The sequence below is a fragment of the Bos javanicus genome, chromosome 1 (assembly GCF_032452875.1).
Source record: "Bos javanicus breed banteng chromosome 1, ARS-OSU_banteng_1.0, whole genome shotgun sequence".
Classification (NCBI taxonomy): Eukaryota; Metazoa; Chordata; class Mammalia; order Artiodactyla; family Bovidae; genus Bos; species Bos javanicus.
This window is the reverse complement of record NC_083868.1, coordinates 72,328,326-72,355,283: the sequence shown is the minus strand read 5'-3', so window position 1 is coordinate 72,355,283 and position 26,958 is coordinate 72,328,326. Positions and strand designations below refer to the sequence as shown.

Sequence of the window (26,958 nt, the reverse complement as noted above, 5' to 3'; positions counted from 1 at the left end):
TTGTAAGGTACAACTTCAAAAATGAAGGAATTTCTACACCTAAAAAGGCATGAATAGAGAGTACGAAATTTAGTTATATCCTGTCATTTGGCATGTATGAAACACTGAAACCAAAGAACTTGGCCAAGAATATTTTCCTCACTTAGTAAGATATCTGCTCTGCGTGGTTGTTTGGAGGATTGTATCTTAAGACACCAAGCACAATGCTGGGCAACTAAACAAATCACTTTCACAGTGTAGTCCAAGACCCTCTTCTGGTATCCACAACACAAGACCTGGGTAGGAAGAAAAGAAAATCCACACACAAGTAATTGTCATATGACCGTATTTTATTACAATATGTTCAGTGTACTAATGTTAAGAGGAAAAAATGTAAACAAAATGAAAGTCTAGGGAAAAATGGCACTTTGCTTTAATCTTCAATTTGAAGTTATTTTTAACAATCCATTTATACCATTTTATGTCTCAGTTTTTAAAGAGCATCACTGCTGAATTTCAGACTGAAAAATGAATACACAGAAAAGATGACATCAAGAGTTAAGCAGAGAAGAGATACTGATTAAAAAACTGAAAGTAAAATCTACTTTGGCTAGAACTGAACACTGACAGATAACTTTCTCCAAAGGAAAATATAACTTGAGTCATAAAGGTTCATTTTTTGTATAGTTCAATACCACATCAATTAGAAACTCATGACAATGATAACAATTTTACTCAGTCACATTCGATTACCTAAAATTCTACTGAGCATGCTATTTGCCATGTCTTATTCCTCTGAGATAACTATTTCCGGAAACCAGAAATGCAAGTTTGCCTGTGATTGAAGTTTCAACAAATAATTTGTAGAAAACACCAAAGATCAGTTGTTAAAGTTCCTACCTGTTCTTCACTGTATAGCAGCTATTTCTACAAATAAAGAGTACATGAATACTTCCTAAGAACTTGAAATGAGAAAACCAAAAACAGAGATCTGTGTGTATGAACATATGTACACATATATGTATAAGCTTAAATACCCCCAGACAAGTTTAAACAGAGAATACCTCAATATTCTAAATTCAGAAAGTAGGGATAAACACTGTCTAGTTTATCGATCAGTGGGACTACTAGCTTATGTTTTAGTTAGAGCACTATACCTGCAGTTCAGAAGTACTGATTAGATTCCATTAAAAAAGAAGACATCCAAACTAATAAAAACATTCTTCTAACAGTAAATAATTCTCCCACTTTTTACTTATTTTGACATTTGATATTTCCATAAGCTTGCAAGTGGAAGATAAGCTGCTCAATAAAAGCCAATTCAAATATACAACATACAGAAATTACTTAAAAAGTCTGCTCATATAATGGATTCTTTAGGTACTAACAAAAAATTAAAATACAAATAATTGACTAGAAATGTAATCTAAGATACACAGGAACTGCACTTCATTTTAGGGGGAAAAAGTCCAAATCTTATTGTGTTAGAAGAATAAAGAACATTTGTCATAGTATACATTATCATATTTCCTTAAAGCAGGAACTATTTTAAGCTTTTAAATTAAAAAGTGTTCAGAATTCTGTTTATACATTCAGGAACTATCATATCACTGGTTACACACAATTCTCTCATCATGCAAAAAAACCTCGGTTGTTTTCTAAGGTCTAAGTAAGTCAAACAATAAACTAATAATAGCACTTTAATTAGCAAGCTGTAAGTCAGAGACATGTAGAAAATTCTGCAGCTGAATTGTATTTCCCGTCTAGTACCGATGCTATTCATTTTCTCCATGTATTAGAAGAATGAATAGGCATTAATAGTCAAAGAAAGATTTTCATTGTTGCAGCAAATGACAGAGTATGTGAGAAAAGGAAAAGTTTCCAATGTCATGACAATCTTTATGATCCATCATAAAGGTAAAGAATCTGTGCGTATGTGTGGAAAGGAGTAAGAGACAAAGGCAGGAGTTTAACACAGGTATATAAAGGGAATGCTGAAACTATATTAGAATTATATTTATTGAAAGACTGATCTGAAGTCTGCCCATGGAGTGTACAAAAAAGTCAGAGCAGACGTTAGTGCAAATTTAACCTGACAATTTATTTATGGAAAAAACCTAGTTTTGATGAGAAAAAATTTAATCCTTTCCTTGTAAACATAAAAGAAACTCAACAGGAATTTTAAAGGTAGTATGCCAGAAAATGCAACAGTAACTCATAACATACTCCTTTTCAATTAAACAGACAAGTTGAAGACACGTTGTTAAAATACTTTTCAGACTGAATATATTTATCAGCCTATATGATCTGCTGTTCTAACTGGATCTTGATTTTTTAAAAACCCAACCTTTTATAAGAGCTATCACATCTAGAAGTGAAGAAAATAAATTAGATCCCCTCTCCCTCCCCAAAAGATATTAATTTCTAAAGCATAAAAAGCTATATATCTTATACAAATTAACCAGTGTTCTTACAAAAGTAACGTAGTTTTGGATGACATTATGCTGTATTTGTGGTGAAGTACTAGGCACAAGAATATATGTATCAATTAGGCATTTTAAGTCTAATTAGTCTCTTAAGTTATTTAATTCTTGGCAATATATAATAACTGGTACGTATTTTGGTACTTAAGTCATGAATTGTAGAGAACAAGAAGCAGTAATATTATCGTAACAGAGTTTGTATTTGACAATTACTGTGTTGAAAAAAATCTCTTCTATGAACTCTGTGATTTGTTTTGCAGTTGGTCACTTGTAGCAGATCCTGCAATGATATAAGAAAAAATAGCAATATCATTTGTTTGTTGAGTACTGCCAAACTTGGAACCACCTGAGCTAAAGTTCCCTTCCACTGCTACAGATGATAAATAAATAGAAAAAAAATCTAAAAAACAAGACATAGTTCATGCAGACTGAACAATATCAACGAATCTCTGTATATCCTGTAATAAAGAGTAGAATAGGTGTATCTGCTTAGTGGTAGAACAAACAGGTTTCACACTGAACACTTCTGTGAGTAAGTCACAAATGGAAAGCTAAGAGTTTATGACAACTCAAATATTCAAAGTTATAGAAGATTTGCATTTACAATATAAAAATGGCAAAATATTTCCTTAAATATACCACAGACAAAGGCCAAAGTTATTTTTCAAAAGCTGTGGCTTAAAAAAGAAATCCCTTTAACCTTTGACACAGCAGTGCCAGCACAAATTTCCAATAGCAAATGAGGGGTATTCCCAGTGCTCTGTTAGAGCTGCTACAAATGGATATTGAAAGTGGGCGTAGAAATTGATGAAAAGTTATAACCAAAGAAATGTTTATGCTGAATACAACAAAAGAAATCACCAAGATATAGATACAGGTCACCTAAAAATAGATAATAAATTTAAAAAGAGAGTAAAGAGAAACATATAGATTCAATAATCACTCAAGGTAAGAGTTTGTTCACGTTAAATACAAGCTGAACAGAATATGGTGAATAAAATCAAAAGGCAGTGCTAATTGAAAGGAAACAAACTGAAAAGCAAAAGCATAACATGGAGTAACAAAAAAATACTGTAATCTTGATGTTATAATGAGACACAGTCATCGGGTTCTTCCATAAAAATCACTTACATTTCATATGCTCACCAAAACCATAATATAATAATTATTTACTTTCTTAAGATTTAACCATCTAAGGCACACACATAAAAGTAAGTTACATCTTCACTCAAAAGTACCAGTCTGCAGTACAGAATAGGCAGATGGGCATAAAATCTGCATTAATGGTATAGAAGATTCACCTTTGTTGAATGCCAGAATAAGTTTATTAAAAATAAAAACAGATTTCCTATGATTGATCAAGAGTTGGTAGGCTGCAGGAGCAGGTTGTTTGAGACTTGAACAAAAACTGGCCAATAACTTGTCAACCCAACAGTCAAGAGTCAACACTGGAAGGATATGACATACTTTATACCTGAAGGGATGTCAAAACAGATCTTCCATGTTAAAAACCTGTTTCTTTTAAAAGTTTTAACTGACATTGTTACAACAAATAAAAAATGATCTGAAACATTAAAAATAAAGTATATCTTAATATGAAGATAGACATCACTGCTTAAAGCCAGTAGACCAAACAACATAGACATACGGCACAACCTATGTACTTAAGACAACTTGAGCATAAAAACATTATTTTCAAACTGGCCCATAGGGGTTGAAGTTTTCTACCCTTTGGCATAAAAAGTAAATTCTAGCAAAATTTTCTGAGCTTCTTCGAAGTTTCAAGCAAAATAAAATATATTACTTAGGCACAAACGATCACAAGTATCTCAGTGATACTTCTAAAACATCTAACCTTGACTTGATTCTTCCATATTCATGCTTTCTCCAGCTGCAGTCTCTGACATTTCTTCATCCTCCTCCTCATCATTTAGGTCTTTTGAGATTAATTGTCTAGCTAACTTAATATTCAGTCCTTCATTGTAGTGAAGCTTCCTTTTCATTTCAAACTGTCGCTTTTTTTCTACAAGATTAAAAAAAAAAAAAAAAAGTAGGCACAGGAAGTCTTTAGCTCAAAGACTGGCAAACTACAGCCTGTGTCTATTTGGTAAGTAAAGTACTGATATTATTGGAACACAGTCACACTCATTTGTTTTGTAATGCTTAAATATACTTTTGTATTCAGTAGCAGAGTTGAGTAGCTGCACTAGAGACCATATGGCCCTCAAAATCTAAAATATTTACTGTCTGGCTCTTTACAGAAAAAGTTTACCAACCTTTACCTTAGATGGTTCGTGTGTCCATCTTAATGGAAGACTAAGAGCTTTTAGTAGTTTTATTTGTGAAGGAAACTTAAAGATACAGGAAACTTCTCCAGAGTTGAATGGGATAAAGGAAAACTATAATACCATATACGTATACTATGTACAAAGGCTGCATGAATGCACATGTGCATATACACACATACAAAATAAGACTCGGCAATTAACAGTCATTAATTCTGGATCAAGGAATTATGGGGTGATTTTAGTATTCTCAAATTTTCTATTTTTACAATTAAGAAAAACTTCCTTTTAAAAGTGCTTATTGTCCATGAAGTCATCACAGAAGCATAAAAATAGCTGTAAATCAACACAACCAACCATATTTTATCAATAGATAGGACTTTAAAGATCTATTGTTTATCAAGAAATATTTTATAATTTCTTAGACCTGTAAATTAAAAAACAAAAAAGGGGTTGACATAAAATTGCCACTGTTCATTTTGTAAAGAGCATTAAAACTCACTCACCATAGGTTTATTAGCGTATTCATAAATGTATTTTAGTGCCAAAAAAGCGTAAGAGAAACCTCTTTAAATAAGGCTATTCAAAGTACTTTCTAAATGTCCTCTAATTCCCTCTCTCAAACCTTCAACTCCTACAGTGGAAGCATGGAGTCTTAACCACTGGACCATCAGGCAAGTCACTCCAAGTTTTTATCATCTACACTTATTTATGTCTTAAAAACAGGTATTTACAGTTCATGTCACTACTGATCAAATACTTTTCAGCCTCTATTTGGGTTGGGAGAGGAAAGTTCTGAAATCAATATCCATCTTATCATCCCATAAACATTTGTTTCAAATTACCAACATCTTGCCAGGCATCTTTCCTTCTTTTCTAAGTCACTTTTCTGATTTTACTCTCTGAGAGTATCATATTTTAAAAGAAAGTAAAATTTAAAAAAAAAAATCAATAAAAGACCAAATCCTTATGACTAAATTTTTAGCGATGAATTTCAGACAATGTAAAAGCCAATACTAAAAAAACAACAAAAATTGGTTCTAACTGCCTCCATTACCAGATATATTTACTAAAAAGATAAGACTTTTTCTCAGTACAAAGTAATACACGTTCTCTTTAATGTAACTTGGAAAAAAAAATTTTTTTTTAATAGTACAATCTTAAAATATCCATTTCCTTAAATAATCACTAACATTTTATAATTTGACTTTTTTCTAAAAATGTGTATTTTATAAAGATGAATTATATTTTGTTGCATATGTTGTTTTCTCACTATATAGTTAGAATGGCCACATCCCAGGAAGCTCAGTTTATGCCTATTGTCTAGTGGAACTATAACAGTGACTCTTTCGCTCTTAAAATGATCCAGAATTTAGACAATAAAGTATATGAAGATACAGTAAAATTCTGCCACATACATAGCAGATTTACTACATAATTTTAAAAGGTTATTAAGTAATGAGTTATAACTTAATCCCCTTGGTCAAAGGTTTCTGATTTCCCCCTTTGTATTTTCATTGTTTTTTTATGATGTAATATACAGGTAACCCTTGAAAAATATGGGGGTCAGGAGCACCTACTCTCATCACAGTTGAAATCCACATTTAACCTTACAGTTGTCCCTTCATATTTGCAGTTTTGCATCTGTGCATTCAACCAGATTGTCTACTGCTGTAATAGGTGTTTAGTATAATTGGACCTGCACAGAACAAACCCATGTTGTTCAAGGGTCAACTATGCATAATTCTAAGAGATATTAAACTTGGGTTTCACTTGTTAGAGATATTTTTCATTTTGGAATACTCAAAATTTATTACATGATTTATGTATTCATTCTATAGAAAGCTGCTAACACAAGTGGTCTCAACCTTCTTTGAGTATTAATTTTACTTATAATCTTTGTATGGCAGAGTAACTCTTTTGTACAAAAGAGTACAAAACAAAAATTTTAAGGTTTCAGGCTCGGCTATAATGATAATCAACCATATCCACTGAACCTGGCAAGTAAATTATCCTTTTTATACTTTCCTTTATTGTTTTCCAAAATATAATGCAGAATATACCAATTATTTTAAGTTATTAAAATCTAGTATTTCCTGTGTTCTTGCTTGGAGAATCCCACGGATGGGGGAGCCTGGTGGGCAGCCGTCTATGGGGTCGCACAGAGTCAGACACGACTGAAGCGACTTAGCAGCAGACTTAGCAGCAGCAACAATATGTCAGATCCAGTGCTAAGTGCTTTAAATTCTTTATTTCATTTAATGAATCTAAATATTTTAAAGCCTCCAATTTAGAAATGAGGATCATTTCTGAGGGTCAGAGAAATTAAGCAAATTAGATAAGCGACATACCTGGAGTATAAACTTTGATTTATCTGATTCTATAGCCAATATTTTAATTGTTATGCAACTAGTTACAAGATAAAATCTTCTGAGAATGTTTTCAATAAACAAGGATGTTCAGACACATAATTTGTTTAAAAGCATTAAAAACACCTGTAACAGTAATACTACTACTGGGAACATGAAAAACTTGTGAAAACTGTAACTAGTAAAATGGTCCCCCCTGCTGGTTAACTCATGGAACTACAATTTGAGGGGGAAATTCCTTAATGAAAACTGGTGATGGAATAAAAAAACTTGGTTCTCAATACATCATGTTTTCAGAGAATAAGGAATTAGCAAGCTCAAGGAACAATTTCTATCTGAAAACTCTTTTCAAGGGCCTCATGGGGTATATTTTCAGAAAACAGGAAGTCACCAAGGGCAGAAGATAGATAGTATCATCAATATAATACAACCTGAGATCACGCTGTATATAAGATTTCTCTCTTGTATAGCAATTAGGCTCAGACTGTTGCTGTTGGTTTTTATTTTTTTGGCTCAGATTGTTTAGTTCAATAAACTACATTCTATATACGATAGGAGGGAATAGCCAATTTTACCTTTGTAGCTGCATGACAAAAATCCTGACAGCTAACTAGCAAATATTTGCAATCTTAATTCTAGAGTTTCTAAATTTCTTTACAGTACAGATAGTTTCCACATTTCAAGGCTTCAAGTAATAATCTTTCTTTTTTTAAGTTTTTTTTTCTTTTTTCATGCATCCTTTCACCCTAACATAGGCTTGGTTTCCCTTTTAAGAATAATTGACAACAAATTATATATGCAATTTTTAATTCTTGAGGTCACACATTCACATGCTTCAAAACTACTAAAAGCAACAAAGTGAAACAGCTTTCTTCTTTCCTTACCTCCACAGATAAGCACTAATACTTGTAAAAGCAGGAACATGAATAGGTAGCAATGCTTAACTGTGTATGCACCATAGGGACTAAAAGAGCCTTTTTCATCAATGTTGACAGGACTATTTTTATCTCCTTTCCTATGACATTACTGTTCTTTTTGTTCAATGGGACCTAATAAAAAATCTTTACTTCAAGTCTGATTCATCTGGTAAACTTCACCACTGTCTTTTTGTTTGTTTGTTTGTTTACGGGATGATTTATTACAGAGATTCATCTGAGCTATCTTGGAAGATGACAATTGGCATTTCAAGAGAATCATTTGTTAGAAACAAACAAACAAAAATTAATTTTTTGAAAACAGAGGCTGGTTTAGTTAACAAACTCTAAGCTCTCTAATTTCACTCAGCTAGGATCTTCCCTTGCTGCTGCTGCTAAGTCGTTTCAGTCGTGTCTGACTCTGAGCGACCCCATAGACGGCAGCCCATCAGGCTCCACCGTCCCTGGGATTCTCCAGGCAAGACCACTGGAGTGGGTTGCCATTTCCTTCTCCCACCACTGTCTTAATACAGAAAAAACTACAAGCAATTAGTTCTTACTGCGATCCACTTTAAGATTATCCAAATACTCAATGACTCTAAACACATTAATTTAATAAACATTTACTGAGCATCTACCTAGTATAGATGCTTACTACAAAGAAAGGAACACTTGTAGTCACTTCAGAGATGGCAATATTTTCTTGAAATGAGGGGGGACAAAGCTGACATACAATAAACCCACATGAGTAGAATCTGAGTTAAAGAAAGAAACTACCTCGTTCTTCAGGTGAGAGGTCACTATCCTCATCTCCACTGCTTTCTTGTTCACGAACTCGATACTTTGGTTCCAAGCTTTCAGCAGCAGCAGCAGTTAATCTATATAATAATAATTTACAAAGAAATCAACATTATGACTGTCTTATATTAGTTGAGTGTCTTATTCAACTTTTGAGTCTCATAAAAGCATCTAAAGAATATTAGTATGCTAGCCATAACCTGATGAGGGGGAAAAAAAAGCCAGAGAATGGTAATAGGTATAGAAAACAATAAACAAGAAAAGTGGAGACAAATCTATGAACAGCAAAGGAACAGAACTTTTTTAGGAATTCAACTTATTTTTACCTATCTCACTTGTATCTTTAATACCCAGGTAGCAGGATATTAAAAAAAAAAAAAATCTCTATGCAGGCAATCAACATAGGGAATTTGTATACCAGCTTCTGGTACTCATCTACATACTTTGATTTTAACCTAGAAATAAGACTATACAGGTTGCTATGAAAAATCTAGATGAAACTTAATTCATTTAGCACATGCTTTTTATTTACACTTGTACAAGTAAAGTAAAATGTCTTTAACTCTGCAAAATTAAACACAGCTTTACAGTTGTGGAATATGCTTTATAGTTATCAATACTTACTTCCGAGCTAAGATATCTGGGGTCAGGGCTTCAGTGGTTTCTGAATCACTCAATGCATCTTCATCATCAGCTACCATACTAAGATGACAAACACACTATAACTTAATACTTGAACTATAATTTTTTAAGCAGGAAACAAGGTAGAGAACATAATGCTACTGACCAGAGTATCAATATATTTATGGCTCTGTTGTCATCTTTGAAGTTTAATTTTAAATTGTTTCTATTCGATGCAAATACTTAAAAGTATAGCACCAATCAAGAAAAGCCTCCAAATAATTAAAAAAAAAAAAACTACTGCAATCATGAAAATAAATATTGAAAACAAATCACCTGGGAAAAAAAGAAATCAACATTTCAATTATTCTATACAGTAGGAGGAACAATTAATTCAAAAGAAATCCCATGTGGTTTTAGAATATGTATTTGTACATTAACCTGGCTTCCCTGGTGGCTCAGACAGTAAAGAATCTGCCTGCAATGAAGGAGACCCAGTTTGATCCCTGAGTCAGGAATATCCCCTGGAGAAAGAAATGGCCACCCACTTCAGTATTCTTGCCTGGAGAATTCCATGGACAAAGGAGCCTGGTGGGCTACAGTCCACGTGTCGTCCACGTATCGTAAAGAGTTGGACATGACCGAGCAACTAACACTTTTCTTTTCACTGAAGATAAGACACAAAGGATCTATGCAGATACAGGTTAAGTAAAATAACAAAATTAGATACTAAGACCTAGGAAGTTTAAAAATTATTTAGCTTTCCCAATCTACTTTCTAATGAAAAATTTGCTCTCCACTTAATGGCAAAAAAAATGGTTATCTGTATTATTTAAATATAAACAGTTTTAAAATAATGGCTGCTGCTGCTGCTGCTAAGTCGCTTCAGTTGTGTCCGACTCTGTGTGACCTGTTTTTTTTTTTTAATCATGTTCGATCTTAATTTTTTTACGATATGTATCTCCAAGCAACACATATAAGGGATTTCTACTACCTTTACTGAAAAGGAAGAAAGCATTGACTTTGGATTCTGGTACAATGAAACTCAAGATATGTTTTAAAGTATACATCTGTAATTAGGGGCAAATTAGGAGGATCACTTTCATAAATGATATGTCTATTTCTTCCTTCAAGATTTACTTTTCAGTATCTGTACTCCTATTTCATTATGTCCTCCCTTTGTCACAATCTTCATGTTTATTCTTGTTTTTACTGTTTTTGCTATCATCAATTTATTTCATCTTCCAAAGTTTCATCCATTGACTTAAAACATAATTTAACTTTTTTTTTTTAATTTATCTATCTAGTTATTTATTTTGCTGCGCCAGGTCTTAGTTGTGAGATCTAGTTCCCTGACTAGGGATCAAACCTGGGCCCCCTGCACTAGGAGTGCAGTCTTAGCCACTGGACCATCAGGGAAGTCCCTCTAACTCTGTTTTAATAGTAACTTCTGGATTTCTGTTGTCTTACTTCAGTGACAAACATAAATATTTAGTCCTGAAAATCTTTTTTCTATACAATCTAGGCATGATCTGAATTAAGTATTTCTAACTTATTTAGAAACCCATTATGTTTACTGGTGCATTAGTCTTCATACTTACTACAGCCACACACTATCATTTTAATATTCATTAAAAACAATTCTGGGAAGACTCAAAACTAACAATTCCAATGCAATTATATGAACTACAATATCATTTAAGTTAAAAAATAAGGACATGAGATAGCAGTAATGTCCACTTTTTTTTTGCATGGGTTAAAAAAGAGTTAACCATCTGTGAAATTATCCCTTTTCTGCAAAGAGAACGAATAAGGCCCTGCTATCTACTTAAGAAGAAGCAAACAAGCCCAACTCTCATCTTCCTTTTTACAAATAGATTAAGGAAGGCAGAAGTCACTCATCTCAGCATATCATTAGCAGCTAGGGATGACTAAGGTGCAATAAATATACATCTAATACTATAACTGTAACATAAAAAATGGATTTCATCAAGTTCCATGTTATTTATACTATTACACAAAAATATGCAGGTAGGTTATTAATTAGTGTTCCAGTAACAAATATTAAAAAAAAAACCAACTGAGAAAAGGAATGATGTGCACAAACACTACCTGTGGTAAGGAGTGCTAGGCTCGTCTATCTTCATTAAACCGTAGTCTTTGTCTGCTGGATGATAGGTCGCCAGGATGTTCATTTCATCCCACTTCTGGGACTTTTTACTAAAATAAAATTTTTTAAATTTTCCTTAATGTAGTAAAAGACAAAAAACACCCAAATATCACATTTCAATTTCTATTTGACTGCTAATTTCTATTTTCACATCTACTTTCTTGGAATAGAAACTAACTTGGGTAAATGCTGTAAGTAACTATAATAAAATGTAAGTAAATATTTCATAGAATACTTAGTGCCCATATATTAAAAACACATCACAGTTGTTCCTTGGGGTATTGATTCCAGGACCCACATGGATACCAAAACCCAAGGATGCTCAAATCTCCTCTATAACATGGTAGAGTATCTGCAGATAATCTCGTACACCCTCCCATATACATTATATCATTACTAGATTACTTATAATACCTAATAAATATAAATAGTCATAAATATAATATAAAAACTATGCAAATAAATAGCTGCTGGCACATAGTAAATTCAAGTTTTGTTTTTTTTAATTTTCTGGAAATTTTTTTTTTCTAGAATATTTTTGATCCATAGTTGGTTGAATCTCAGGATACAGAAACTGTGGATACACAGGAATACTCAGATTCTTCACTGGGCATTTATAAAAAACTATTATGACATGTTTCATCTTCATCTAGCCTATAGAACAACAGCAAAAACTGGAATTTATACATTGTTTGATCTCAACAGTTAAGGATTTTGGATCCATCATATATTTTTAACAGTTTGATGAAAAAAACACAACAGGAATATTTTTCTTGGCCTATTTTTTTTTTTTTTTAGCAGTATCCATAACAATCAATGGAGAAGGAAATGGCAACCCACTCCAATATTCTTGCCTGGAGAATCCCATGGACAGAAGAACCTGGCAGGCTATAGTCTGTGGGGTTGCAAGAGTTGGATACAACTTAGCAACTAAACCACCACCAATACCATAACAATCAAAAGAATCAGAACATAAAACTACAGAGAAAATCTCACTAAATTCAGATACTATTAATGAAGATTTAGATTGTACATAAACTTATAGTTCAGTTTTCTAAGATTTTATCTTTTTATTTTCATTTTTTTTAATTTGCTAAGAAATGGTATATTCAGATCACCTGAGATAAATCTACTTACGAAAACTAGAAATGCTAAGTGTTTTATGAATATTTATCTATCCAACAAAATAACTTACACAACTACTAAGGTGATCAATAATGCCTTAATTACAAACCTTTATCTACTCATTAAAAAGGACAAAAACGACCTCTCTGCAGGTCAACAACATTGTTACATATACAATTTATGACTTGATTATATACTTGAAACTAAAACTACTTTAAAAAGAATGTGGATTTTACACAGATTCAAATCATCCTTTCCGTATTTGTTCCACATTGGTGACATTTTACTGCAGATATTTTCAATTTTCCTAGATCTTCCAATACCTGATCTTCAAATGCTCTTGAAGAATGACACACTTAAAATTTTAGTATCATATTCTTTTCTTCATATTCTAAGTCACCTTAAAAATTACATGGGCCCACTCATGGCAGGTGAGCCTGACTTTACATTCTTTTGCTTTCTACACTAAAATGCCCACAGTGTCCCCATTTAAGACTAAGCACTTTTTTCCTTCATATTTTTATTGTGGTAAAATATACATAATACAAAGTTCACCATTTTTCAGTGTATAGTTCTGTGGCATTAAGTACATTCATATTATTGTACAACCGTATGCTTTTCAACACTGTCTAGGTTTGTCTTCACTTTGCTGCCAAGAAGCAGTCGTCTTCTGATTCCATGGCTGCAGTCACCATCCACAGTGATTCTGGAGCCCAAGAAGAGGAAATCTGTCACTACTTCCACCTTTTCCCCTTCTATTTGCCATGCAGTAATGGGGCTGGGTGCCATGATCTTAGTTTTAATATTTAGTCCTAAGCTGGCTCTTTCACTCTCCTCCTCCACCCTCATCAAGAGGCTCTTTAGTTCCTCTTCACTTTCTGCCATTAGTGTGGTATCATCCATGTATCTGAGTTTGTTGATGTGTCTCTCACCTATCTTGATTTCAACCTGTAACTCATCCAGCCCAGCATTTCTCATCATGTGCTCAGTGTATAGGTTAAATAGAGTGACAGCAGACAGCCCTGTTGTACTCCTTTCTCAATCTTGAACCAATCAGTTGTTCCATACAGGGTTCTAACTGTTGCTTCTTGACCTGCATACAGGTTTCTCAGGAGACAGGTGAGATGGTCTGGTATTCCCATCTCTCTGAGAATTTTCCAGTTTGTCATGATCCACACAGTCAAAGGCTTTAGTGTAGTCGATGAAACAGAGACAGATGTATCTATATTACATTACAATAAAATATTTTAAAAATAAACATATACAAAATGACTTTAAGTGTCACACTAATCTCACACTAAAAATAAATAATGCTAGCAATATTTAATTAAAAACAATAAATTTCTCATCATTAGAAGAATGAATATGGCCCTTGCAGTTACAAGGGTACCCCTCAAATGCTGTAAATCTGTTCTGCAAGATAAACAATAGAAGAAAAGAACTGTAGGATATAAGACGTATTTTCCTAAAATTAAGGATAAAATTTAATAAGCACAACCTTAGCACCTTAACCCACTAACAATTTTTGACTTCTGTATATTCTTTCCACTCCATATAAGAAAAAATACCCAAGCTATCACAGTATATAAAAAAGTATAGACAAAACAGTACATATAGTATACATAAAAACAGCTCCTACATCAGTATATGTATTTTATCATAAGCTGCTTGTATTTTCTAGTCTTTACCTTTTTAGTATTACATGCATAATATTCAATAATAAACTATTCTCCTCATGTTAAATGTTTAGATTGAATCCAATGTCTTCCTACTTAAAGCAGAAATGTTTGTGCATATTCTATTCAGTGATATTTTTAGGATAATGAAATGGCAATCCACTCCAGTATTTTGCCTGGAGAATCCCATGGACGAAGAGCCTGGTGGGTTACAGTCCACGGGGTCACAAAGAGTCGGACACGACTGAGCGACTTCACTTTCACTTCACTAGGGACAAGCGTATTTGGGTTAAATTGAAGAGCTCTGTAGATCACTCTATGTTGCCACATAGCCTTTTTCTTTTTTACGAGAGCACTGTTTGTAATGTCCCCAAAAAATTGCTAAAACTTTGCCAGGACTGGGTATCTGGGTATTTTGCCCACCTGAGCAGGTATAAATTGATATTTAAACACTGCTTTATGTCTGGTTTCTCTGCTTATTACCTAATAAATAATGGAAAAAAATGCTTATTTTACTTTCCTTGTGTGAACTGTTTGCATCCTTTGCCTATTTGCTGGAAACATTCTCATTAATTTGAGTTGTTTATAGCTACATAAATGTAAAGAACACACTCAAATTTATGAGAAGGTTTAAACACATTATATATAACTCAAAGGTATGTATAAGGTATAAACCATATTATAAAGAACCACCTTGTTGGGTTATTTTTTGTACTTTGCTTGCCATTTACTTTCTACTATAAAGAGAATTAAAGTTTTATATATCCAAAGCTTCAGTCTACTTCCTCAACACAACACTATGAGAAAAAGAAATCCTTACACTGGCAAGATCCAGAGAAATAATATCTTGCAAAACCATGAATTTAAATAAGGGCATAAAACAACAAGCTCCAAAGAACATTAGAAATTCTTAGGAGGAAAGTAGTGAAGTCGGAGAAACTGCGAAGAAGACAAAGAATACCGGAATTAGCATCTCTTAAATTTTGGTAGAATTAACATCACTTGAGCAACAAAATCCAAGGAGTGAATTTGAGTTTAATCCCAATACTACCACAACCATTCCTATGACCTTCACTGGGCCATTAATGGCACTTAGGAAAAACAGTGGCACAATCACTTACACTGAAAACCAGCCGTGAGGGTGACAGCACTGCTGGTTTCAGCTGCTCCCTCTTGGGTGACTGGCCTCCCTGCAGCCTCAGTCTGCACCAGAAAAAGTCACCACTTCTCACTTTCACGTTGATAACTCATATGATGCCATCCATCTCAAAGACCTACATACTTCTTGTTGCTTGCGACTTTTTAATTTTTATCCGAGTTTGGAAGCAGGATTTTACTTCAATGTGTTAAACTTTAAGCCCACATTTCAAAAAATGGTTCTTTCTTAAATGAAGATTCAACTTCTATAGGTTGACAAAGTACAATACTTTAAGGCTGAACAATTAAAGACTTAACAATATAAGCAATTAGTAAATAAAAGTCACTTTTGGAAAACTTTAGTCAGTGAGCCTTTGACCAAATTCAATATCCCTTTATAGGCAGAAAATGAGAAAGCTGAAGTATGATTACATAAAATTATGTTAAAGGAAATTAAACACAATCTTTCCAAGCAGAATTTGCCACATTACCTAAGACTACTACAGAATATGAATTAAACACAGTGAATCCAAAGCATGCTGTGTACACAATCCTGTAAGTACAGAAAATTAGGTTTCTATACTTTTAATAGAATAAGACTAACATTTGAAGTACTGTGTTAAACATTTAGTAACTCATTTAATAATTAAACTAGGAAGGACTATAATGAATAACTCATTGTTTAAGTCACAGATGTAGTAAGTAGTAAACAGGATCTGAACCCAGGCGTCCGGCCCCATTACTAATCAGTAACCCTAAACACTTCTAATAAGACAAAATTTAGTAACACTTAACATTATATTTTCAACAATCCCAAATGCACATTTTTCTTTTTAATATTTCTGAAAACAAAATACATCTTAAAATGGATGACATCTTATAATTGGCAGCATTTTTTTTTTCTTGCTGTGACATAAAATCATGGTACATCTTAAAATCAATGATGTCTTGCTTTGATGAAGTACATGTACTTACTCACTGTAACTGTTATGTCTGACATTCACAGGTTGTTTACAATATTCAAAGTATTCAGAAAGAACGGGAATCCCACAATAATGGGGATGATAGTGGTGTTCTAACTAGTGGTATTTTAACACTAGCAGTGTGCTACAGTGTACTGAGATTATCTATGCCTAATTTTATGTGGATTCTATCCAGTTTTAATTGAACTAACCCTCAGAAAGGGGTACCTGAAATAACTACTCATTGAAGATAACAGTACCAATGCAAAGTATAAAGAATAAGAAAATAACAGCACTGTGACATTAAAAAAAAGATGGTTTGACAAGGACTATATTAACAGAGTCCTGAAGACTATTTGAAATATGGCAGTATATAAACCTCACTTTAAGTATACTTTGAACCTTGACATATTATCTAATTGTAAACAAACATATTTGAAACATATTTCATGTTTTCCTAATAAATGATGCATAATCAAAAAGTTGAGAGACCACAGAATAGCACATCTCAATTATGACTTAAAAACCCCTTAGTAACATCTCTTTGTGTTACATAAACATTAAGTTATACCCTCTTACAATTGATGGGGTGGGGGAGTGGTTTGTGCAGAAAAGGGAAACCACCACTGTATTTCACATGATAAAGGCACCAATAAAAGGTATGGTTATTCATGGATTCTGTATTTGGAAATTTGCCTACTTGCTAAAATTTACCTGTAACTTCAAAATCAATACTGGAGGAGCTTTCTCTCTTTCACACATGCATAGACTGGGAAAAATCTGAGTAGCTGAACATGCACATGTTCCTAGCTGAGATTAAACCTTGTTTCAGCTCTCTTACTGTAAATGTGTCCTTTTCACAGTCCTATTTACTGCCATGTTTTTTGCTTTTTTGGTGAACTGGCTGTTCAAAATGGCTCCCAAGGACAGTGCTTAACTGCTATCTAGTGCTCCTAAGCCCAGGAAAGCTGTGAAGTGCTTTATGGAGAAAATGTGTGTTAGACGAACTTCTTCATTCAGGTATGAGTTATAGCGCTGTTGGCCATGTGTTCAATGTTAATGAATCAATATATATTAAATTAGGTGTCTTAAACAAACAAATTTTTAAAAGGTGATGAAAATGCTGTGACCACCAGCTTACAGTAATCTATTTTTATATTTCTTCTAGGACTAACAGTTCAGCATGAACTAATCCAGCGTTTGTGGTGACTTTACAGAACATAATTACTCAGAACACTGAGAACTGACTTAAATTCCTGGTCATTTTCACATTAATTAATATGAGATTATTTTGCCTTAAACTCTGGTTCCAACATTTAAAGATAGACCATTACACTGTATTTTTTTAGTTTCTGAAGTTTAAGTGCATTGTAATTGAAAGAGTTATTTATTTCAGTCCTTTATAAACAAAAGGAAAAATACTGGGTGTCATTAAAGTTAAACATTACAAAAAGTTTGTTTCAAATATGTTCAACTATACTTTCATTGTTTGCGTTCAAAGACGCTCTCATAAAGTCACTAATATTGGTTGTATGAACTGTGACATAAATAACAATGTACACTGTATTACCAAAAGAATTACTTTATTTCTTTTATAGTCATACAACACTTACCATGAAAAAACCCATGCCTTTTACTACTTAGAACCAAACATCATAAACCTCAATCAATTAGGGCTTGGCAACTCCCTTTGAAGATAGGACTATAACCTTCTAATTTAGACAAGTCAAGGCCAACTGCCCTGAAAAAGGCCACTCTTAAATGAATCTGCCCTGGTGGCAGCTTCTAGAGAAGGAGCAGCCCTGTGTAAGTAAACCAGTCTAGTAAAGTGGCTTTCCAGGCAGGACTTGGAAGGTAATCCTAATCAATTTATATAAAGATGCCAATACCCAGAGTGGGGCCACCAGAAATTACAGCAGACAGGTTGAGAATAAACAGAAGTAGGGAAAGACATTAGAAAATCTAAGCAGCTACTTGGTAGCCAAACAGAAAGAAGCTCACGCTGGAGAATAACTAAATAATTGAAATGCTACTGAGAACCACAGTGCTGCCGCCGAATACCCTGAAGTCATCTAAGAGCCTTCCATAGTTTGGTTTTTAGACTATCTTAGTCTTCCTGTTACAGCTATGTCTGGTAAGATTCCATTTTTTATAGTCCCATTACAACCCCCAATCTGAAGCAGCTTACCCCAAATAGAGGTTGGAAAATTGCATGTAAGAGTCAAACACCCAGGAGTAGCAGAGTTGCTAGGTCCTTTCCAATCCCCAAAGGCCACAATTCTAAGCTATGATCTTACTTCATGTTTTCCTCAAGACAACACCATCACCAAACTGTAGTTCCTTTTATAGCTCTAAAATGATCTTTTTAAACAGGTGTGCCCTAGTTCCAATATTCAAAGTTTTCGGGAACATCCTAATTTTAGCTTTATGACTTCACAGATTTCAACAACTTTTCTTAAGCCTTATTTCCAGTATGTAAGAGTCCTTGTATGCTAGCCCCTCTATGACTTGTAACCTAGTGTTTTATTTTACACTATATATTATCAGTTTTCCATCCTTTTTTTCCTACTGAGGACTGCACCTTGGGTATCTTTCTCTGAGCCATTAACATCTATTTCATTCTTTTAAAAGGCTGGTCTATTTTCCCATTATACTAATGTACTATAATTAATATTTCACTAGTCCTTCTTAATGGACCTTGGGTTGTTACCAATTATTTACTATCACATACAATACTATAGGTCAGCATCTTTTCACATACGTATTTGCGAGTATGCAAAAGCAACTAAATCATCATGGCATCATTTTAACTTGGTACTTTCTGAACTGTTCTGAGCTTAAATATGTCTTTCAGGAGGAACAAAGACTAGAAAGCATTCAAATTCCTGTTGCAGATTCAAAAATAATTAGCAATAAGTAGCTTTCCATTAAACATAGATCAGACTGAGGAAATGTCTGTTTCTTTTAATGCAGAGATGACAAACCAGGACCCAAGGGAGTGAATGTGGCACGATGCTTTTCTTTCGATAATGTTCACCTAAAAAGGAATGACCGTGGAGGAAGGGCAATTAGAAAAATGGAGAAATCTCTTTTACGGAGGAGTCTCTTATTAGTCTACGACTGCATCTTAAAGGATTTCCAATACAGGAAAATACACTTTAATTATTGAATTTTAGACACTCGGATACGAAGTGAAGTAATAACTGCTTAACAGGTGAAGCTTTACAACTTCAATTTGATTCTTTAATATTCCCAATCTCCAAAAGCTTAAAGATCCTGATGTATGTTTTAAAATTATTATATATGTATATATGTTAAACACACACATACAAACACACAGTAAACGTCATAGCTCTTGCCTTCTTTATAATCACTCCACCCCTAAGCCTGGCCGGCGGAGGGAGACCTGAGCCGCGCAGGGGCCGCAACTACGCAACCGCCCCGCCCGCCGGCCGCGCTCGGGCTCGGGATCTGGGGTTGGTCCGGCTGGGGGTCTGCAACGGCACGGGGGGAAAGGTGGGGCTTCCCAGGCTGACCCGGTGGACGAGCGGCTGCCCCTCTCGGCTCTCACCTCAGCTCTTCGTCGACACTCTTGCCGGGCTGTTCGGCCGAGGACACCACAGAGGAAGTCGTAGAGCTCTTGTTCTTCAGGATCCCCTTGATGGGCCGGTGCGAGGCCGTCGAGGCCGCCATTGCCTGCTGCTCCGGCGGTCGGCTCAGCGTCGCTGCTTGGCGCCGAGTTCAGGAAGGAAAGGGCTGGGCGCGAGCAGAAACTCGCCAGGCAGCCGCCGAGCCCCCCTGGGGCTGAAGCAGCCGCACCTGCTGTCGCGGAGACAGCCACCAGAGTTGTTGTCACGACACAACGACTCAGACGCTCTGGCGTCTAGCCGACGCCGCGTGGCTGGCGGCCCTCCGCGAGCCCTTGGCCACCGGCACTCTAACCGTGGCCCGCGGAGAGAAGCCGGCCTAGCGCCGGAACGACGCCGACGCTAATGCCAAGCGGGCCCGCCCTCTCGCGATATCTAGGGCGGGGCGGGGGCGGGGCGGGGGTGAGGGCGGGACAAGAACAATGCCAACCTCCTCGCCCCGCCCCCTCCCCGAGCCCTCTCGGTGAGTTAGCGCCAACCGCGGCTGGGGCTCTGAGAGCTGTTTGATAGACCCTTAGGAGAGGTTTACAGTTTGACTGTGTACCGAATGGTTAATCTCTGCAAGCACCGTCGCTCCCACCACTTCATGAGGTTCTTATTGTTCGTTGTGTATTTTATAGATCGGAAAATTGAGGCTCAAAGGTGACATCATTCCCCGAAGACATTAACTGACTTTCAGAGAAATGCCGTGTCTCTTCTTTCCTTCCATTTAACAACCATAAAAAGCTTAACTCTCCATTATAAAGTCATGAAATGTCAGCGTTGGAACGGTCCTTAGAGACCTATTGTGGGATCATAGAATACTGACTTCTATGAAATCATAGAACATCAACATTGAAATAGTCTAACATTTTTTACCATTGGAAAAGCTGAAGGCTACAGAGAAGTGACCTAACCACCACTATCACAAGACCCATCTGTAGTGTGTGGTTGTAGAACTTCATTTAGACTATGCTTCTGGTCTGATATTTCTCCATTTTACCACATTCTGCCTCTGTGTTGGTAATCCCATGGAAGGGGTCGCTGGCAGAAGTTCCTAGAATGGTGGTTTAGAATCTGTCTCCCCCCATCAAATCTTGGGAACTCAGTGTAAGGAGCCATCCAACACTGTGAAATAGGCCAAAAAATTCTGGGACTGTCTAGGTCTTTGTAAGATGAGTCTCAAAAGAGAAATACAAAAAAAAAAAAAAACTCTCCCACACACAGTCTCCTCACCTTATCTCTGCCTGGGTGTGAAAGATACCAGGGATGACTTGGATGAGAGAGGAAAAGAGAACTCAACGCTGTAATGGGCCAGGATATGTGTATATCCTGGTTGTAGGTGCTGTGGCTGATGTGAGAATTGGGTTCTAGGGAAAGGCAGGAGTTTAAAGCCCTGGGAACACTCTTAGGACTCGGATGTATCTAAAGTCAAGCTCAGGCCAGCGGAGAGGGTGGTATCCACTCCAGCTACACAGGCTCTCTCCGTGCAGTGCCAGCACTAGAGTTGTACAGGTGGGAAAGGCAGAGGGCTCAGATTAAGCAAGTTGCCTCCTGTTATGGATTAAGTTATGTCACCCCAAAAAATGTTAGGGCTTCCCTGATGGCTCAGACAGTAAAGAATCTGCCTGCAATGCGGGAGACCCACGTTTGATCCCAGGGTCAGGACGATTCCCTGAAGAAGGGAAAGGCTATCCACTCCAGTATTCTTCCCTGAGAATTCCATGGACAAAGACATCTGCTAGGCTCTAGTCCATGGGCTTCCCTCATAGCTCAATTGGTAAATCATCTGCCTGCAATGCAGGAGACCTGGGTTTGATTCCTGGGTTGGGAAGATCCCCTGGAGAAGGAAATGGCAACCCACTCCAGTATTCTTGCCTGAAGAATCCCATGGACAGAGGAGCCTGACAGGCTACAGTCCACTGGATTGCAAGAGTTGGACACTACTTAGCAACTAAACCGCCACCAGTCCATGGGATCATAAAGAGTTGGACACGACTGAGTGACTTAACACTTCACTTCGAAAATAAGTTATATTGAAGTCCTAACCTCCAATACTTCAGAATCTAAACTTATTTGGAAATACAGTCACTGCAGATGTAACTAGTTAACATGAGGTTGTACTGAAGTAGGGTGGGCCCCTAATCCAGTATGTCTGGTGTCCTTATAGGCAGAAAGCCATGTGAAGACAGAGGACTGGAGCGATGCATCTATAAGCCTAGGGCCACCTGGGGCTTCCCAAAGCTGGCAGAAGCATGGAGAAAATTCTCTTTTAGAGTTCACAGAAGGAACCAGCCTGCTGACACCTTGATTTAGGGCCTTTAGTCTCCAGACTGTGATATATTAAATTTCTGTTGTTTAAAACCAACCCAGTATGTGGTACTTTGTTATGGCAGCTGTATATACTCCTCCCCTTCTGCTCCTATATTTCATCACCAGCTCCCTCATCACCAGGCTTTTTCCCATCACCCTTTGCCTTTTTTAAAAAAAACTTTAAACTTTTATTTTGTATTGGGGTATAGTCAATTAACAATATTGTGGTAGTTTCAGGTGAACAGCGAGGGGAGTCAACCATACATATACATGTATCCATTCTCCCCCAAAACCCCTCCCATCCAGGCTGGCACATAACACTGAGCACAGTTCCATGTTCTATACAATAGGTCTTGTTGGTTATCCATCCTAAATATAGCAGCCCATCACCCTTTCCTTGATCAGGCCTTCTTATTATTCTCATGACAGGTCCGAGCAGCAGACTAGTTCATCCAGAGTTGCCGCCTCCTCAAGTGGACCAGCCCCCTGTGGATTCACAGACTACTAGGTCTAGAAGGGACCTTGTTAATCCACCAGTTAGCTATCCAGACTCTTCAACAAATCCAGTGGCTGGGAGCTCTCCACCCCTCAACACAATTCATTTTATCTTTGGATAGCTCCGAGTCAGAAAGTTCTTCCTTAGATTGATCTGACACCCTGGTTCTCAGCAACATCTGGCCACTGGCATGGGGGATGAGAGGAGAGAAGGTGAAAATACGGTATCATACCCCGATGGCAATGGTCTCACTCAGGTCTCCTATTCCTGGCCCCAAACCTAGTCTCCCGTAACACAGGCTCTGTGCCCTGAAGAGCAACTCAGTTCATTACTTTAGAACTCAGCTCCTCAGAAACAACTGCAGGATTCCTGAAAACTTGCTATTTAGTTGCTAAGTCGTGTCCAGCTCTTTTGCAATGCCTGGACTGTACCCCACCAGGCTCCTCTGTCCATGGAATTTCCCAGGCAAGAATGCTGCCATTTTCTTCTCCAGGGGATCTTCCCAACCCAGGGATCAGACCTGCATCTCCTGCATTAGTGGGCAGATTCTTTACCACTGAGCCACCAGGGAAGCTACTCTGTTTTTATTGCCTTGGCCCCAGCCTGTAGCTGTGTTTCTGGCCTGGAACAGGGCCTCAGTAAAGGAATAATTACTACACGGAGACAGTGGAGAGGGGAGTGAGTAGGAAGGGCAGTAAGGCAACAAGTTTGCTAGTCAGAGCTGTCTGTCTTGGCAGAGGCCTCCACAGCCCCCCTTGGCACCTCCGCTCCTGGCGCCACTTCTGTTCCTAAGCACAGGTCTTCCACTGCCCGGTGGATTTGTGCTCTTTACACCCCGATGGCCCTGCCCAGCCCCTGGGGCAGAGAGAGGCTTCTCATCCAGGGGGAAGCTGGATGGTCACCTCCCTTCCTGAGTTCTTTCCATCCAAGTTTCCAACACCTGCATTGCCTCTCTGTCAGCAGGAGCCCCGCTCCGCGGTGGTAATCCTGTTTTCAAAGGAATACACAAAACTTCTCTTCATGTTGTAAATTATTGGGCAGATTGGGGCAGATTGCTTGGTTCCTGCTTGGACCCAGCAGTCACCTCCCTGGACCTAACATGACTGGGCTCTAAATTAAGCACTGCCTTGCTTTGAGACGCTCATGAAAAGGGCTAGCACAGTGTGACCTAATGTGTTTTATTACAGTTAATAAAATAAAAAACACTGGAACAGGGAACGATATAGAGTTCTCTGAAGAATCTTGAAAAAATATTTCCATGATCAAAAGTCAAACTGTTGCCTCTTGTATTAGTTCTTCTACTCCCAACCCCACTAAAAGTGAATGCGGATGAAGATGACTTTCTTGTGTAAAAACATTAATGAAATATTAGCTTGACTGCAAGATTATGAATGCCAGTACAGTTTTTCTTTCTATTTTAGAATAATTGAACCACTTTACTCCTTACTATAGTGTCCTTAGTATAGTGTTACTTGTTCAGTCATGTTTGACTCTTTTCAACCCCACGAACTGTAGCCTACCAGGCTCATTGTCCATGGAATTCTCCAGGTAAGAATACTGGAATGGGTAATCATTCCCTTCTTCCAGGGATTGAACCCAGTTCTCCCACATTGCAGGCAGATTCTTCCATAAAGAAAACTGAGCACGAAAGCTGATGCCTTCAAATTGTGGTGCTGGAGAAGACTCTTGAGAGTCCCTCAGACTGCAAGGAGATCAAACCAGTCAATCCTAAAGGAAACAAACTTTGAAGATTCATTGGAAAGACTGATGCTAAAGCTGAAGCTCCAATATTTTGGCCACCTTATGCAAAGAGCCAACTCATTGGAAAAGACTCTGATGCTGGGAAGGATTGAAGGCAAAAGGAGAAGAGGGCAGCAGAAGATAAGATGGTTAGATAGCATCCCTGACTCAATGGACATAAATCTGGCAAACTTTGGGAGATAGTGAAAGACAGGGAAGCCTGGTGTGCTGCAGTCCATGGGGTCACAAAGAGTTGGACATGACTTAGCATCTGAACAACAACAACAACATTCTTTAGTGTGGCCCAAAGAAGGTTTCCAAATGACAGCCCAAGCACCGAATTTGGCTGTATTTGTGTTAAATTTCTTGTGTGGGTTTGGCTGCCAAGAGATAGATTGTGGATGGAATCTTCTATCCCGGTTTCAGTTTCTAGAGATAGCTATTGAAGCGAAATATATATTTAACAATATCTACATGTTTAAGAATTACCTGTTAGTTACCTCTGCTCTTCTTTTGAAGACCTCATCGTGGTTGCTGATTCAGTGCTACACATAAAGAGGAGAAGAGGAGCCGTGTTGAATGTACCTCCTTGCATAGCTGAGCCATCTGGCTCTCTTCTCACTGGAGTAGGCCACTGAGGCCAATACCACCTGGTTTCCCACCAGGAACAGTATTCCAAGCTAGAAGTGGCTTCTGTGACCAGCCTGCCTAAGTCATCACCAGGGCTCACTAAGCAGAGGAGCAGTAGTGCCTGCCCCTAACCTCTGGAAAAATACCCAAGGGCTGGGACTTAATGACCACTGAGTCAGCAGCAGCTCTTTACTTGTCAAGAATAGCACTGTTTTTCATTTCCTGTAATCCCTCCATGGGACAAGAAAAATCACAGATTTTATAGTGAAAGCGAAAGTATCAGTTGTTTGGTCATGTCTGATGCTTTGCAACCCGTGGACTGTAATCTGCCAGGCTCCTCTGTCCAAAGGATTTTCTGGGCAAGAATACTGGAGTGGGTTGCCATTTCCTTCTCCAGGGGATCTTGTCAACCCAGGGATTGAACCCCAGTCACTTGCATTACAGGCAGATTCTTTACCATCTGAAATCACAGATTTTATAGTACCTGGTAGAAATTTGGGGTAGCAGGGGCAAGATTATTTAAACAAAAATACAAAAGTATTCAAGAGAGAAAGAAAACCAAGGATAGAGACTAACCATCTTTTTACTTAAAAAATGGCTTTGAGTTACAACTCTCCACTGTCTGTCATCTCTTCAAAGATGCCTATGAAAAGGATGTCTTTCACACACCACGAAACACCGCCAAGATACTTTTCTGAGAAGATCCACATAGCATAGGTACCCCTGTCAACTACACAAGGTTTCATTAGTTCCTAGATATTTTCCTGACACTTTAAAAACTAGTTAAATTGAGGAAGTCTAGAAAAGTACTTATATTTTTCAAAACCTATCAGACAAAAAAGTAGAAAGAAAAAAGAAGGCAGGATAAGTAGTATGAAGAACCCTGAAACTGTAAGTAGGAAATGTGAATTATATTCTTGGCTAAGCTACAAATGTCTCTTGTGCCTGCCAGAAATCTTTCAGCTTTTTTGTTATTGTACATTTTCCATAAGTGTCAATGGATCTGGTTTGTAAATTACTGTGCGTAGTAAGCAAGCAATGACATATATTGTAATTTTGTTGTGCTAATACTGCCAGATTCTATTGCATTTTATTATTCTGTGAACTCATAATGGAATAAAGAGTATAGACTTTGATTCAGAATACGTGTGATGTTGGTATAAATACTTCATGGAAAACCCTAAATATATTTTGAAGCCTATAGTCTTTGTTTACAGTGGGAAGACTTCTTATTTTAAAAACTGTATTTATGCTCACTTGCATCTGTTCTACTTTGAAATTTCTCAACTATGTAATCTTATTTTTTAATTAATTAATTTTTTAATTGAAGGATAATTGCTTTACAGAATTTTCTTGTTTTCTGACAAAGACCAACATAAATCAGCCATAAGTATACATACAGCCCTCCCTTTGGAACCTCCCTCCACGCCCCCCCCCCCCATAATCTTAATTATTTTTATTTGACTGTTGTTAACAGTTCTAGACTGGTCTCGGGCCTGATCTCCATTTTTCCTTACTGTCCATTCATCTTACTACTGCTGTCATGCCAAAAAAAAAATTAATCATGTTTTGTAATGATATATAATGTATAAAATCAACTCTGCTTTGGCAGATGCAGTGTTAGAAATGGAGCA

At 36.8% G+C, this 26,958-nt stretch overlaps 1 protein-coding gene and 1 long non-coding RNA gene across 2 annotated transcripts; one reads left to right on the top strand and one right to left on the bottom strand.

The window, feature by feature from the left end:
* Nucleotides 1–311: 311 nt before the first annotated feature.
* PPP1R2 (protein phosphatase 1 regulatory inhibitor subunit 2) lies at nt 312–20,547 on the bottom strand. Its single transcript, XM_061412266.1, has 6 exons — nt 20,091–20,547; nt 11,562–11,669; nt 9,453–9,530; nt 8,808–8,908; nt 4,318–4,485; nt 312–2,742 (listed from the first exon to the last, which is right to left on the bottom strand). The coding sequence occupies exons 1-6, from the start codon at nt 20,210–20,212 to the stop codon at nt 2,696–2,698; spliced, it is 624 nt and encodes a 207-aa protein (XP_061268250.1). The 5' UTR covers nt 20,213–20,547; the 3' UTR covers nt 312–2,695.
* Nucleotides 20,548–20,551: 4 nt separating this feature from the next.
* Nucleotides 20,552–22,513, top strand: LOC133244722 (uncharacterized). The gene is made up of 2 exons (XR_009735497.1): nt 20,552–20,629; nt 22,316–22,513. It is a non-coding gene; the product is annotated as an uncharacterized LOC133244722 (long non-coding RNA).
* Nucleotides 22,514–26,958: the final 4,445 nt, after the last annotated feature.

Excerpts from the sequence above, each read along its gene's own strand:
- PPP1R2 (XM_061412266.1), bottom strand. The coding sequence starts at position 20,212 with ATGGCGGCCTCGACGGCCTCGCACCGGCCCATCAAGGGGATCCTGAAG. Across the intron at positions 4,486-8,807 it reads CCTCTCACCTGAAGAACGAG|AAAAAAAGCGACAGTTTGAA; the intron begins GTAGTTTCTTTC and ends TTAATCTTGTAG. Across the intron at positions 2,743-4,317 it reads TATGGAAGAATCAAGTCAAG|GATCTGCTACAAGTGACCAA; the intron begins GTTAGATGTTTT and ends ATATCATTGCAG.